General features: G+C 40.0%; 1 protein-coding gene across 1 annotated transcript in view; it reads right to left on the bottom strand.

Annotated features, from left to right (window-relative positions):
- The window catches only part of rassf3 (Ras association domain family member 3), a 70,298-nt gene that overhangs the window by 52,725 nt on the left and 3,440 nt on the right, over positions 1 to 14,133 (bottom strand). Inside the window, exon 2 of the mRNA XM_084710865.1 lies at positions 4,545 to 4,654. Within this exon, the coding sequence (XP_084566991.1) occupies positions 4,545 to 4,654 (110 nt within the window). The remainder of the gene's footprint in view (positions 1 to 4,544; positions 4,655 to 14,133) is intronic.

The following is a 14,133-nucleotide window of genomic DNA, read 5'->3' as shown; positions in this document are numbered from 1 at the left end:
TATTAGTCGGTCAGTGCCGTGGTTAAATAAAGAGTCTAAAGTTTGTCTCTGCACCGACACTAACAAGATCTGACGGCTCAGATTGACGTCAGACTTCAGATTCTCTCACCGTTCTGTCTTTGTTGTCTGATGTTGGGTCATTATTGATCTATGCACTGAGAATTTAATTCTACATTTTCATTTTTGTCAGCAGTTATAGATTCACAATTGCTGCTAATTCAAGCAGCTTCTCACACAATCAGAGTTTACTTTTTGGTGCCCGCTAACCTACTTCTTCCGCCCGCCAACACAAACTCAGTCAGACCGACAGGAGGACTTCCCAGCGCCGCTATCACATCATGGCAGAGTAAACGCCTCCATGCTTTGGCCGGCTGCCCTGTGAGATCACTGACACTACGATAACTGACACAGGTGTGACTGTGTAAATCAGTTAGTTATTTAAAGCATCACACACTCAGCTACACCCTGAATGTCTATAGACACAGTAACAGAACTAATAACTCACTGATTCATTTGAGTAAAAAGTTTAGTTAAGTCAGTGATTTTCAATTTTTGTCAAATTCAAATAAAGTTCACAGAAACTCTCACTTCAGATAATAAAGTTTTCATCAATAAAGACAAAAAGAGACAAGTACAGGCACAGATCAGTTTATCAGGTACATGAAAGTCTTGGACACACTATAATCTTGACGCGATGATGTCATTAGATGAAAAGTCAAAGGATCACTGATCATTTCAATCTGAGGGGGACATGAATGTCTGCAAAGGGCTGCAGGCTGGAATCAAACCCACGGACGCCGCAGGGCACCACCAGAATTCCCCTTTCAGAGCCATAAATACCATCCTGATGGTGGAACGAGAGGAAAACTCAGGGCGTCCATCCAGTAGTTATTGAGATATTTCAGTCTAGACTAAAGCGACCAGCAAAACCAACACTGTCATCTCTTGAGCCACGCGGCTAGCATGTCTCTGCAGGTTCACAGTTCATGTCTTACCTTAACACACAAAGAAACGCACAAACATACAGACTTGCTTACTTTCCCTGAAAGACAGGAGCTTATGACCGTCTCATGGCTGCGTATCGTATTATTATCTCTGACATTCAGTTTCTGGATGGTTCCTGCACCGCAAACCACAGACAGACAGAAACACAGTGAGAACTTTATGTTGACAGAGTCACACTTTCACATGCTTCAGCATTTTTTTTTTTTTTGAAACGTGGAGAGACACAGAGGCAGGAATGATGTGAAAGTCTCAGGTTTCAAGTTTGCAGAAAGAAGCTGATTGTCAGTGTTCCAGCCAGACAGATGAGAACAGGAATATTTCACCAATAGTAAAAAAAAAAAACTGTGAACAAATTCTCCTGAGAAAAAGAAATGTTGGCTGTATTGTTGTTAGATGTGTATTTTGATATAGATGTGTAGCATCTGTTACATCAGTTTGAATGCAATATAAATATATAAGCAATATAAAAAAGCAAGTAGTCAAACTTCAAATAATTAATCTGTCTGTTTAAAGTGTCAAAACATGCCAACGTGGCTGAATTAGACGGTCAAGCACTGATCCATGAGGGGTCAAATGGCCACTGAGAGATGCAAAATAGCCACAAAGAGGCGCAAAATGGCCACAAAGAGATGCAAAATGGCCACAAAGAGGCGCAAAATGACCACAATGAGATGGAAAATGACCACGAAGAGGAGCAAAATGACCACAATGAGATGGAAAATGACCACGAAGAGGAGCAAAATGACCACAATGAGATGGAAAATGACCACAAAGAGGAGCAAAATGATCCCAAAGAAATGCAAGAAGGCGAGAAAGGAGATGCAAAACCTCTCCTTCCTGTTAAGTATGAGGAGTGGGGGATCTTTTACATATCTGTGCTCAGGGCCCCAGGTATCACATGATCGATCCATGAAGGTCAGTCAGTCTATTTCTACTGTGAGGGTTTTTTTGTATTTAACTGTTAAATTACAAAAATAAAGACGCTGTCTTTTTACATGTCCACAACATTTGTTTCCTCCAGGCTTCTGTTTTGTTTTCTGATGTTCGTTACTCAGGTAAGTTTAGAGAAAAATTACACATGCACCTATGTGCACATACATCTATACAACACAGAAGGCTGGAAAGCTCTCTGCCTACACACACACACACACACACACACACACACACACACACACACACACACACACACACACACTGACCCCACTCGCTGAATCCAGCTGCAAAATAACTGACACGACCCAAAAAGCCACAGCGGCGCTGTACTCAGCACTACTCAGCAGTACCAGTGTGAAATGTGCTGAGTTAATCCCCCTCACGTTGGGGTGAAAGAACCGCATCACTGTGAACAAACGGTGGAGCCAAACCCGGATTCCACTCAGCGACGACTGGAAATATTACAACGGGCGTCACTGGATGAAAGATGAAAACAGTGTGGGGCGAAGCCGGCTTGTTCAGGACCAACGGACGTAGTATTTCAGTTTGGGTTGACAAAATAATGAAATTACATAAACATAAGAGACGACAGCTGTTGGAAAATGACAAAAACTGCTGCGAGATATTGACCATCCATCTGTCAAAACTACAGTCCAGAACAGAATACTTCAACAACTAGTCATCAAACTGAAAATTCGGGTTTGGAAATTTATGGTCTATTAAACAGCGATTGTATTGGACGTCCTGTGACTGTTTCCTGTAAGTGAAACAACTCTGGATGCCCCGACACACACACCCACACACACACACACACACACACACACACAGTTACAGTCTGGTGTGGTCTGCACAAATACTCTAACATGAACCAGATCTGCTACACACCCAGCTGTCTTCCAGGAATTACACACACACACACACATATACTGTACACATGAGCCATTCTTGGTGAGTGATGCATCATGGGTGTGTGTGTACGGTGTCCAATGCTTTATCGAAGCTGAATGGAATTTGACACATCACAGAAAAACACTGAAACACACGTTACAGCGTATTATCACCTCGCTATAATTCATCAAGTAACTATTTTCCCCTCATTATCAAACTGCAGATTATTTTCTTGACAGGCTCATCACAGCCTCCCAAAGCCCAAGTTTATGCCTTGATGTGGCTTTTTTTGTCTGATCAAGAGTCTGAAATTCAAAAATGTTCGATTTATTATCACATTAGACGAATAAAAAGCAACAAATCTTAACAACGGAAGCTTAAAGTCTGGAATGTTTCATATTTTTGCAGAGTGTTTTGTTGCAGAAAAGCTCAGTCCATATAAAGTTTACATTATTCTTAAGATGATGCAGATTAAACTTCAGTTATTCTGATAATTTTGGCTTCACACTGCAACGCTTCAGCAGCAGACAAAATGTTTGACTACACTGCTCTCTTGTGGTGACGTGCTTTACTACACTGACGCACAAACGGTGAGAATCCTCACCTCCAGCTGACAGCAGCCTGTTTCAAAGGCTGTGACTGGTTCAGTTTTAACGCCAGAGTGAAAATACTGGTATCAGAGAAAGTAGAAGACCGAGGGAAACCACAGAACCATGCCGTGCTAGCTTCTCTGGAAGGGAACTATATAATCCTCCATCATTAGACTCAGTTTTAGCGAGGGAAAAATGGGACTTTTAACGTGTCATCTCAAGCTATCTGAATGAAAATGGGCTCTATGGGTATCAAAGAATTTATGACCATTTTTATCAATTCTTCAGTGGTCAAAAATGGTTAAATTGTGCACCAAATCTGTGTAACAAGTGTTAAAAACCCCCAAACTGCTGCAACAGTTTATGAGACACAATAGAGCATAATGTTCTAAGCTGTTTTACATTCAAAATGTGAATGAGCGCCGACAGAAAACTGATTTATGACTGGAAAAACATGACGCACAGCGTTGAACTGCATCTCAAATTAATCGTCAGGTTCCCAGGTTTCAGATGATGTAGATCCAGGTTTGATCATGAACACCATGTCTGCCTAGTTTTGACAGTTAAAGGCTGACGTGGACCTCAAATAAAAGTTGTTTTACTCTTAAAAGTATATATAGTAGTAAATATTTATACAGCAATGGCACTTTTTTTGTTTTAGATCTTGATTCCAAGGTTGAGAATTAATGTGTCTCAATTTTAAACCCACATGGATGAGACATCCTAGGAAAAAATGGAAATTTAAACATCTAATCCACCTACTGATGAAGATATAATTATATGTGACATACAATTAAAAGCTCCAAAACAACGTCTTATCATTTTGTCAAATATTACTCAAATATGACAATTACTCAGACCTTTATAAAGGTGAAAAAGGTATTTAGAGCATCATTGGATACTGAAATTCTCCTATCGAAGCATCAGTGATAATATAAAAAAATATTATCCATGCAGAGTGTCTTATGATTGGACAACACAAAACGTACACAGCTTCCTGTTTATATTATCAGTATATAGTATAAAAAAGTGGACTAGAATTTAAATAAAGGACAATATGTAACCTGATGCATCACAGAGTTTAGGAAAGAGAGAAACAAAGAGGACACACACACGGTGTGTACTCACATGGAGCGTTGTGTTGTTGTTGAGCTGGTCCTGACTGACGGGTGAAGCTGCAGGATGACAGTCCAGCGACACTCGGTCCCGACACGCTGCGTGACACGTGTACTTACAACCTGCGGAGACATCGAATCATTAGCAGATTTATTGACAGGCGCACTGACTGTGAGTGTGAAATCAGTACGTGAGGTACGTGCGGGTCCATACGGGGTGTGTGTGTGTGTGTGTGTTTCTGTAACGTATATGCAAATAACCTTCAGATATCATGTTCCCCTTTGCAAATGAAAAGCAACTACTGTGCATGCAAATCCTGGCTAAATATGAAGGAGGACTGTTTCTAAACAAGGTCACACTAATTACCTTGCAGTCTGTTTTTGGTGAATATATATTAAAGGTTAACTTTGTATTTTTTAACCCAATTTTTCCATGTTTTTGTGTTGAAACTGGTCCAGTATTGAGGAAGACGGCTGCAGACATCAGCTGTGAAACAGGCTGTCATGTAATCCTCCTGGGCCACTGTGCGGCTCGGTCTACATCCTGGAAAGTGTTTACTTTTGACAGGCTCAGATTGTTATTCTAAGTGTCTGATTATTCAGATAAAAGCCAGTTTTATATAGAGGTTTGTCTGCTTTTCATTCTGTTCGTGAATTGTTCCTTTTGTGTCTGTGAGACTTGGAATTTGTTGTTTTATTTTTCCTTTAATCAAAATAGTTATCGACTGAAATGTACCTTTACATCAACCCGAGACAAATTATTTCCACGTGTTTTCTTGAGCTTATTTATAAAACTTTAAAGAGTAAGTTTTATTTTTCAATCTGGATCCTATTTTTCCGTGTTTTTGTATCTAACATTATGGAAAGGATCCCTACAGAGATGAACTTTTTTTCTTTTTGTTTAGCCAGAAACAGCCAATTTATCCGTCTGTTCAAATTCATCACACTCTATTTACAAAAACATCGTAAAACACTTCATTCACACTCGACAGAATAACGATCCTCATTAAAAATAAAACTCAACAAAAACATCTTGGTTTGTCTCTCCACTGCTCTAACATTCATCACCTCTTGTTTGGTGAAAATATACCCGTAATTCACTGAGTTATTTTTGTATAACAGACCACCGCTATGAAGAACAGACTGTTGCTATGGACACAATTCTGATCATATACTCAGTTTTAAATCCATAAAATAATTATTGAACTAATATTTTGTGTTAAAGTTTTGATTTCTTTCAGTACAACAGGTCATTATTGAGGAATAAACCCCTTTCTGCATCACCCTGTCTGGGATTATTTCACAAAAACGACCTGCTTAATGTACATTATACCTTATAAACCTTATTATACATTTTACTCCTTTATTCTTTTACTTTTTAAAGTAATTAACATTAACTCCACCTTCACTTGCTGCAACATTAAAGTAATCAACACCTTAATGCATCAATAATTATAATAATATAATGTTCAACTTTATATTACTCTGAAATGAGCCTCCTGCATAATGGAAACTTGTAATTTTGATACTTTAAGTGTATTTTGATTCTAATACTTTGGACTTTTACATACAGAAGAGCTTCAGTGCATGATTTTTACTAATTTTTTCATGTGCTTTTGAGACTTTTACTCAAGTAAAACATCTAAATACTTATTTTATCACTGTTGTTCAGACAAAACAACAATTTGAAACTTGTTTTAAAAGGCTAAAAGAGAAAGATTTAAAAATGAAAATGAATGTTTAAGCTAATTGCAGCTCTAATCTTCTTAACATATGCTAACAATATTGATTTTGTCCATGTTGCCCAACCGTAGTTCCTTAGTAATAACTTCTACTGGTGTATCAGACCTACACACACATACTCTCTCTCTCTCTCTCACACACACACACACACACACACACAGAACCTTCCACACTGGCTGGACTCCAGCAGCACCATTACGTATTGAAATATCTCTCACAGAAGAAGAAGAGGAAGAAGCTTTTTGGCTCACTTTCTCACAACTAACAAACATTATTTCACTCCACACGCGAGCCACACAAAGATGCTAACAGACACCTGCACATACTGCATGTGTGTGTGTGCGTGTGTCAGTGTGTGTTCGTTGCCATGATCCTACCTGGCGACCTCTTTCTCACGTGCTGTCCGACTTTATCCGACAGTTTGCACATGGCTGCTCCCATCATCCATCTTCATCTCACACACACACAACTCAGCATCCTCACTAAGATCCACGACGTTACATCACTGCGTCCTCCACACACACACACACACTCCCTCTCTCTCTCTCACACACACACACATACAGTAGTATCTCGACACACTCTGTCCTCTGTCCTTGCCGGCTGTTTCAGTGTCCCTGTGTCCTGTCCTACATTCAGCCTCTATCAGACTTCAGATGCTGATTTGCGTGGCTGCCACTCTCTCTGTTTCCCTGTGTGTGTGTGTGTGTGTGTGTGTGTGTGTGTGTGTGTTGTTCTGCTGAGTGGGTGATTTAACAGTCAAATGGAGGCCACAGTGTGATGGACACACAGACAGGAGAGGAGGGGTGGACAGAGGACTGCTGACTCAGTCGCTCTCTCTTTTTCCTCTCCTCTGTTTCTCTTTGCTCTCTTACGTAGCTTGTTATGACTACAGTGTTTGTGTGTGTGTGTGTGTGTGTGTGTGTGTGTGTGTGTGTGTGTGTGGACCCGGTTTCCTGCTGTCACTCTCCATTCATCCGTTCACTCTATCATCCATCTCGATCCCTTTTCACAATGAACTTGATCCACAGAGGAAGAGGAGAAGAGCCTTCACATCCCTCCATCAATTCAAACACCCATCATTCCCATTACGTAGCACACTGCACGTGTGTCATGCCAGTCTTATGCACACCCCATTCAAATACAGTGTTTTTATTTTATTTATTTTACTTTTTTTTAACCAGGATGTCCCACAGAGATTCAAAAAAAGGCCTGGCAAAGGTAGCAGCCAATCACAACTTACCAAAATGCACGAAATACAACGTATTGAATAAAAATCCACAATAAAACCACAACAGATATTTAAACATAGTGGCCTCTCAAGAAAAACAAGCATGTCTCCATCACCTTATTATCTATGAAGCCCTTAAATTTATCTATGGACACGAGTGTATCTAATTTAATTTAATCTGAATACTTCTTGCACAAACCTGCAGGATTTTGTCCTCACTGTGATATGATGCACGTGTAAATACTTTTTTATCCCCACAGTTTCTGTACATTACATCATGGCTGGAGCCTGGGAGCCAGACAAATCGAACTAGTCTGTCGACGCTAAGCTGCAAAGCTTCAAGTACCGTATGCGGCGATAAAAGGACTGAAAAGGTGACAATGTGCCTTTTATCGTTCTCTTTCATTCCCTTCTTTCCGCTGCTTGTCTTTTCTTCACCTCTGGCTCCCTCCATCTCTTCCTCTCTCTGCTGTCTCAGGGATAAAAGCTTCTCCCAGACGTCAACAATCGATCACACTCAGTCAGTCGAGCAGACGCACACACACACAAAAACGCACAAGCTTGAACCTTGATGCTTTTACGACAGAAGCAAGAATTATAGTTTAGCATTTACATAACTCCTACTCTATAAATATGGAGTCCTCTATTAAATTGAAATATTTATTTCTTTTTATTATGATAAATAACTCACTAAACCATTGTGATTTACAGGTTAATGTATGTACACGCTGAGACTGATTGATATGAAATCATTAATAATTTAGTCACATCAGTCACGAAACAAACAAACAACAATTTCAGTCAAGGCTGCATCTGTGCCAAACCACAGACAGCCGCCTGTAAATCACCACACAGAGGGGCTTTTATTGTGAAAGTCAGTGTGCTCAGCAGGATCTCGGCTCAGAGGTCGGAGGTCAGACACCACAAACCGGACAGACTCGACAGTTTTTTTTCCTCCTGCGTGTGAAACATTTTTAACACCGAGTCTCTAATCAGGTCTGTGTGTGCAGAGAGGAGCACAATGAGCCTCCAGCTCCTCTGACACTCACCTGCTGAAACACACACACACACACACACACACACACACACACACACTGACACACACCATTTGGCCTCAGCAGCTGATGCAGCACACACAGCTCTGCAGACGACGGTTTAGGGTACAGTTTTCTGAGAGAAATCAGCCCAGTTTGAGTAACAGATCAGTGAGTTTGAAAGTTGATCACACATCAATAAGACAGTTAGTTTATTTAATTAGTCTACAGCAGCCTGTATGAGCGTATTTGATGAAGCTGCACTGCACTATGGCAGGTGTTGAGTCAGGCTCAGCTGTTTTGCCAGACAACCCTGCATTGTTTTGTTTTGTTTTGTTGTTTTTTGATTTGGTGGCCTCTGTCCTGGTATCCCCGCTGCTGCACTGACTCATGTGTCTGAGCCTGTGTTGTTTTTTTTCCCCCGATATCAAACTGAATTGTCGACTCGTTACAACGCACTTCGAGCTCGGTGGAGTGAGCTTATTTAAAGGTCCAGACCTGGGAAAGAGTTGTTGAGTCCAGCTGAGCCTGACTCTGCGTAGTTTTTCTTCATTGCTATGATTCATTGACTGATGGAAAAGATGTTTTCGCTCTCCTTCTGGCCTGCTTCGGTTAGGGTAAGTTGATCTGATCGGTTTAAGGTAGCCCGTGTTAGACAGATGGCTCATCCACTCACATGCCAAGTGTTTCTTTTGAAAGTGCCTGCCCTTCTTCAGACAGTTTCTACGAACGACTTCCCGGATGGTTCTGTGTAACAAACTATCTGGCATGTCAGGTTAATCATCAGGTCCTCCAGGAAAAATACATGGAAGAGGGTCATCTATTTCCAATCTATTCTACAGTCCAAAGAACAAAGACAGGAAGTAAAGACTAGACACATGAGGGAGAACCAAGACTACCAAAATAAAACAGGAAATCACTAACAAAACCCAAAACCATGACAATTCTAGAGAATTAAATAAAATATAGCAGCAAACAGCACATAATGAGAGACAGGCAGCAGCTCTCAACAGCAAAACACAGCTAACCTCAAGAGAGGTCAAGCATGTGTGCACATAAGCTCTGATTAGACACACAAAACTTTCGTTTTGGCTCGTTTGAGTCAACAGTATTGTGCTTAACCAAGCAGCTATAGCCAGTTTTGCAGTAACATGGAATGACAGCTATGGAATAACGGCTTCTCCAAAGATTCCAGCTTCAGACAGACTGTGTTTCACATTTTGTTACCTGAGAGTGTGACAGCAGCATCATCAACTGAGAAACACAATGACAGAAGCCCTGAGCTCCAAACAATCTTCATACCTTCAATATCACCCTGACTTTCTGCACTATGGATTTTTCAGGGAGGTAGAGAAAACCAACCTGAGTATTTTGTACCGTTGGTGAGTGCCAGCGACAGGCGTACTGGACCTCATGCATGTTACATAAGTCACATGATATTACACAAATGGCCTGGTTAGGATTATGCAACAAAACTACTTCATTATATTTAGAAAAAGATCTGGTTTTGGTTAAAATAGGTATGTTATGTAAGGGAAATGTCCCACTAAAGTGGCATCACATACATAACAGTTTTTTATTTACACACATAATCATATACTGTTCACCCTGATGAAATTTCAGGAAGGAATGAAAAAACTCGAGCCTCTATCTGAGTGCTCTGATGCAGTTTTATGCATTTTTAAATAACAGAAACAGAGAAAAAAAGCATACAGTATTAAAAAAACAATGCTGGCATTATAATTATTATCATTTTGGTTTTATAATGACTGTGAGAACCAACACTAAATGTATCCACCTATCACGTGTTGTTTGTGTAAATACAGGCTGCTGTTCATAATAAATATCCTACAGCGATTAAACGTTTGACGGCAGAGTTTGAAATATGTGAAGAAAACTCATCATTCAAATGCTTGTACAGTAGTTAGAGGACAAAGACAGGTGTGTGTGTGTGTGTGTGTGTGTGTGTGTGTGTGTGTGTGTGAGTAAGAGAGAGAGAGAGAGAGAGAGAGGACAGGTGTTTGCTAAATGCAGCCGCCATCTGTTCTTTTCTGTTTCTTTATATTATTCTTTTCCCTTTTTCTTTCTTTCCACATGTTTGGACATGTTCAAAGGTTTTTTTTATCATGTCAGAAGAAGTTTTATCATATTACCACAATACACACACACACCCACGCACGCACACATGTGGACACACTTCCTCAATAGCTGCAGACACAATGCATGTGGCAGGCACTGGAAACCCTGGTCACAGTTGGAAGTTTTGCTTTCAGTTTTTGCACATTTTCATTAAATGTAAGTAGAATCAGATCAGGTTGAACTTGTTTTTAACTGATATTTTTTAATATTTTGCTCCTCCACATGATATTTTGTGTTTCCTGCTGCAGGAGAACACATGTTCAGCTCAGTTTACAGTAAACAGGTTTGTCTCTGAAAAATATTCTACTGACAGAAAGTGAGAAGTTCAAATAAGTTGCTGATTGTAGAAAAGATCCACCAGCATCTCATCAACAATTAAAAAAAAATCCACCCTACTAGACAGTCAAAGTCAAGTTGGAAACACACACACACACTCCAAACTCACCAGAGTTTCTCCACAGCAGCATGACTTCCAGCCGTCCGGAGCGTCGCATCACTTTTGGAAAGTGATAGAAAAATCCAGACACTCTCCTCAAAGTTTTGCCAATTTTTTGGGCAAATCCCATCGCTCACACACACACACACACACACAAACACACGCAGTCTCGATCAGACACACACACACACACATACACACACTAATGAATGTGTTTTAGGCTCCTACAGAATCCAGATTTAATCCAGATTTTAATCCAAACATAACTTGATGTAGATCCAGAATCATCCTTCACTGCCACCCATCATGATGTGTCTCTGTCTCTGCTCAGGTCTGAACTGTCCCTCCCCTCACACACACTGACCCCCGTGTGTGTTTGTATGCATAAGTGTGTGTGTGTGTGCGTGCATGTGTGTGTGTGTGTCAGCTGCCATGCCTTGTTTGTTCAGTCGCTGTGACAGTTTGGCTCTACGAGAGACAAGATACACTCATCAGACACACACACACACACACACACACACACACACACACACACACACACACACACACACACACACACACACACACACACACACACACAGTCTGTAGGCAGCTTCAGTATTTTGCACCGTGGTTCAAAATGAGCCTCCATCCTCGGTCATAAAATACACCTCGATGTGAAACTGTCTCTGTCTGCTTTTATGCTGACAATTATTTTCAGTATCGATCTGCTGATTATTTTCAGATTAATCAGTTAATCATTGAGTAAGTAAGTGAGTAAAGCCTTATTTATACAGCACTTTTTAAAACACACAGTAACAAAATATAAAAACTGGAGGTAAAATTACATTATTACTGATCAATTTGTTGACCAATCACGGCAGATCTCTGACAGGCAGAAGATGGAAGACACGTGTCTCAGTGGGATAAAATAGCAACATTTTGGGCTGGTAAAATGTCCAAAGCACAGAAATATAATGACAAAATATCAAAATACAGGCAGAGTCTCTGCAGATACAGCCACCATCACACACACACAGCAGGTCGTAAGTAAAAGCAGTAATACCACAGTCTAAAAATATTATTACAATACTGTCAGTAAACTATGACTTTCACAAGTAAAAGTCCCGTAAATACAAAAGCCATAACATCAAAATATACTTAAAGTATGAAAAGTTAATGCGCTCAGTGTCCCACTGCAGAATCATATGTATTATATTACTGCATTATGATTATTGATGCATTAATGTGTGCATCACTTTAATGTTACAGCTGAAAAAAAGGGGGCTAATGTTTTACTTTATCTATGATAATGCATCATAATTTATTGCCTGATCTACATTTTGCATTAATAATCTGAAAACTTCAGGCATTAAGGAGTAAAAAGTACAATATTTGGCTCCAAGTGGAGAAGAAGTGTAAAGTAGCATAAAAATGGAAAGTACAAGTATTTCTAGTGTAGTATTCATGTAAATGTAGTTGCATTAAACCACTGCTGACTGTAAAATCCATAGAAGAAACTCAAACTGAACATTTTGCTGTTCTGAGACCACAAATACAAGATTGAATATGGTTAAATGTTTATTTTTAAGCTCTGTTGTGTCAAATGGACAGATGGAAATCAAACTGTTCGTAGGTGAAATAGTATCAGAGAGTTTTTAGAGACCGTCTACCTACCAAACCACAACTAACGAACACCACAGTGTGTCTGCAACACTAAACCTGACCGGACAAAGACTTCCTGATCTCTGTTCCAGGCTTCTGTTACTTCACCTCGTAGAGAACGAGACAAAGAGACAAAGGACGAGAGACCCACAGGGAGAGTAACAGTGAGAGAGAGAGAGAGAGAGAGTGTCCAGGAGCTGTCCTTATCCACTCTCATCTGACCCACTTAGAGACACAAGTACAAACAAACTGAAACGTGAACACAAAGCCCTGTAAAGTGTACGTTAATTTACTGTGAGGGGTTTCTTCATCCACTGCTCAATAACACCATAGGTATAAAAAAAAAATATATATATATATATATATATCATTGTTTTCATTGAGTTCAACAAATGTTGTTACACGATAAAACAGAAACTCAGCACCTAATTTAAATAAAAAGATGTCAGATCTTAACGGATGATTTTAGCTCATCAAAGATACGTCAGTACCTGTGTGTATGTTTGCAGGTAGGTAATAAGAAATATGTTTAAGGTCATCTACAAACAGTGACAACACCGGAAAAATGTCCCACTGCAAATACAAATCTCGCATAAGATTTCAGCCACTTCCTATCCATGAAAACCACGCATCTCCAAATGTGTTTGATTGTTTCTGATGAACCAAAAGATGAGCTTAAGCTTCTTGAGCTCAATAAAATCCTCTTGGATCAGCTGGAAAATGCATCGTCACAAAACTGAAAACAGGGCTGTTTTTGTTTTTCTTTCTCACGGGACAAACACGCTGCAAACATGATCTTATAGAATATGATGCATTGCTGTAGATGAAACCACCCAACAGCAGTAATATTAATCCATAAACATCAGAAATAAGACCATTTTTCAACAGAAAGACGATGATATGAACTGCATCATAATATAAACTGGGTCGGTTCAGCATTAAAAACCCTCTTGAGGGGTGACAAATTAATTTTTAAAAGAAATTGCAAACCAAGCTGCAGCTGCTGTTGCACAACTGATTTATAAGTGACTGTTTCTGCGTGTTAATAAGTGAACGGTGGAGAGCTACAGGGCGTCAGCCATGAGATCTTTCCTCTCTAGTTTTTGATCTAAAATCATATTCGTCCTTTCAGGAAAGTTGATGACATTCGGATCCAGTAATGGGCCTTTAACAGGCTTCCTGAGTGGCAATCAGCTGCGGAAACGGCTTTTAAATGAGCAGAAACATCAGCCCACATACTTAATATATACACACACATGCAGTACACACAGACTCCATCAGCACTGCTGGAAAAACTGACGGGAAACACAGGGCTCGTTGCGTCTGTCTGTTGTCTGTAAACATAATGAGGTTAAAAGGCCGAATGGACGAAGGC

The sequence above is a fragment of the Lutjanus erythropterus genome, chromosome 22 (assembly GCF_056507025.1).
Source record: "Lutjanus erythropterus isolate fLutEry1 chromosome 22, fLutEry1.hap2, whole genome shotgun sequence".
In the NCBI taxonomy this organism is placed as follows: domain Eukaryota; kingdom Metazoa; phylum Chordata; class Actinopteri; order Lutjaniformes; family Lutjanidae; genus Lutjanus; species Lutjanus erythropterus.
The sequence above is the reverse complement of the archived record's forward strand: the minus strand, read 5'-3'. Positions and strand labels throughout refer to the sequence as shown.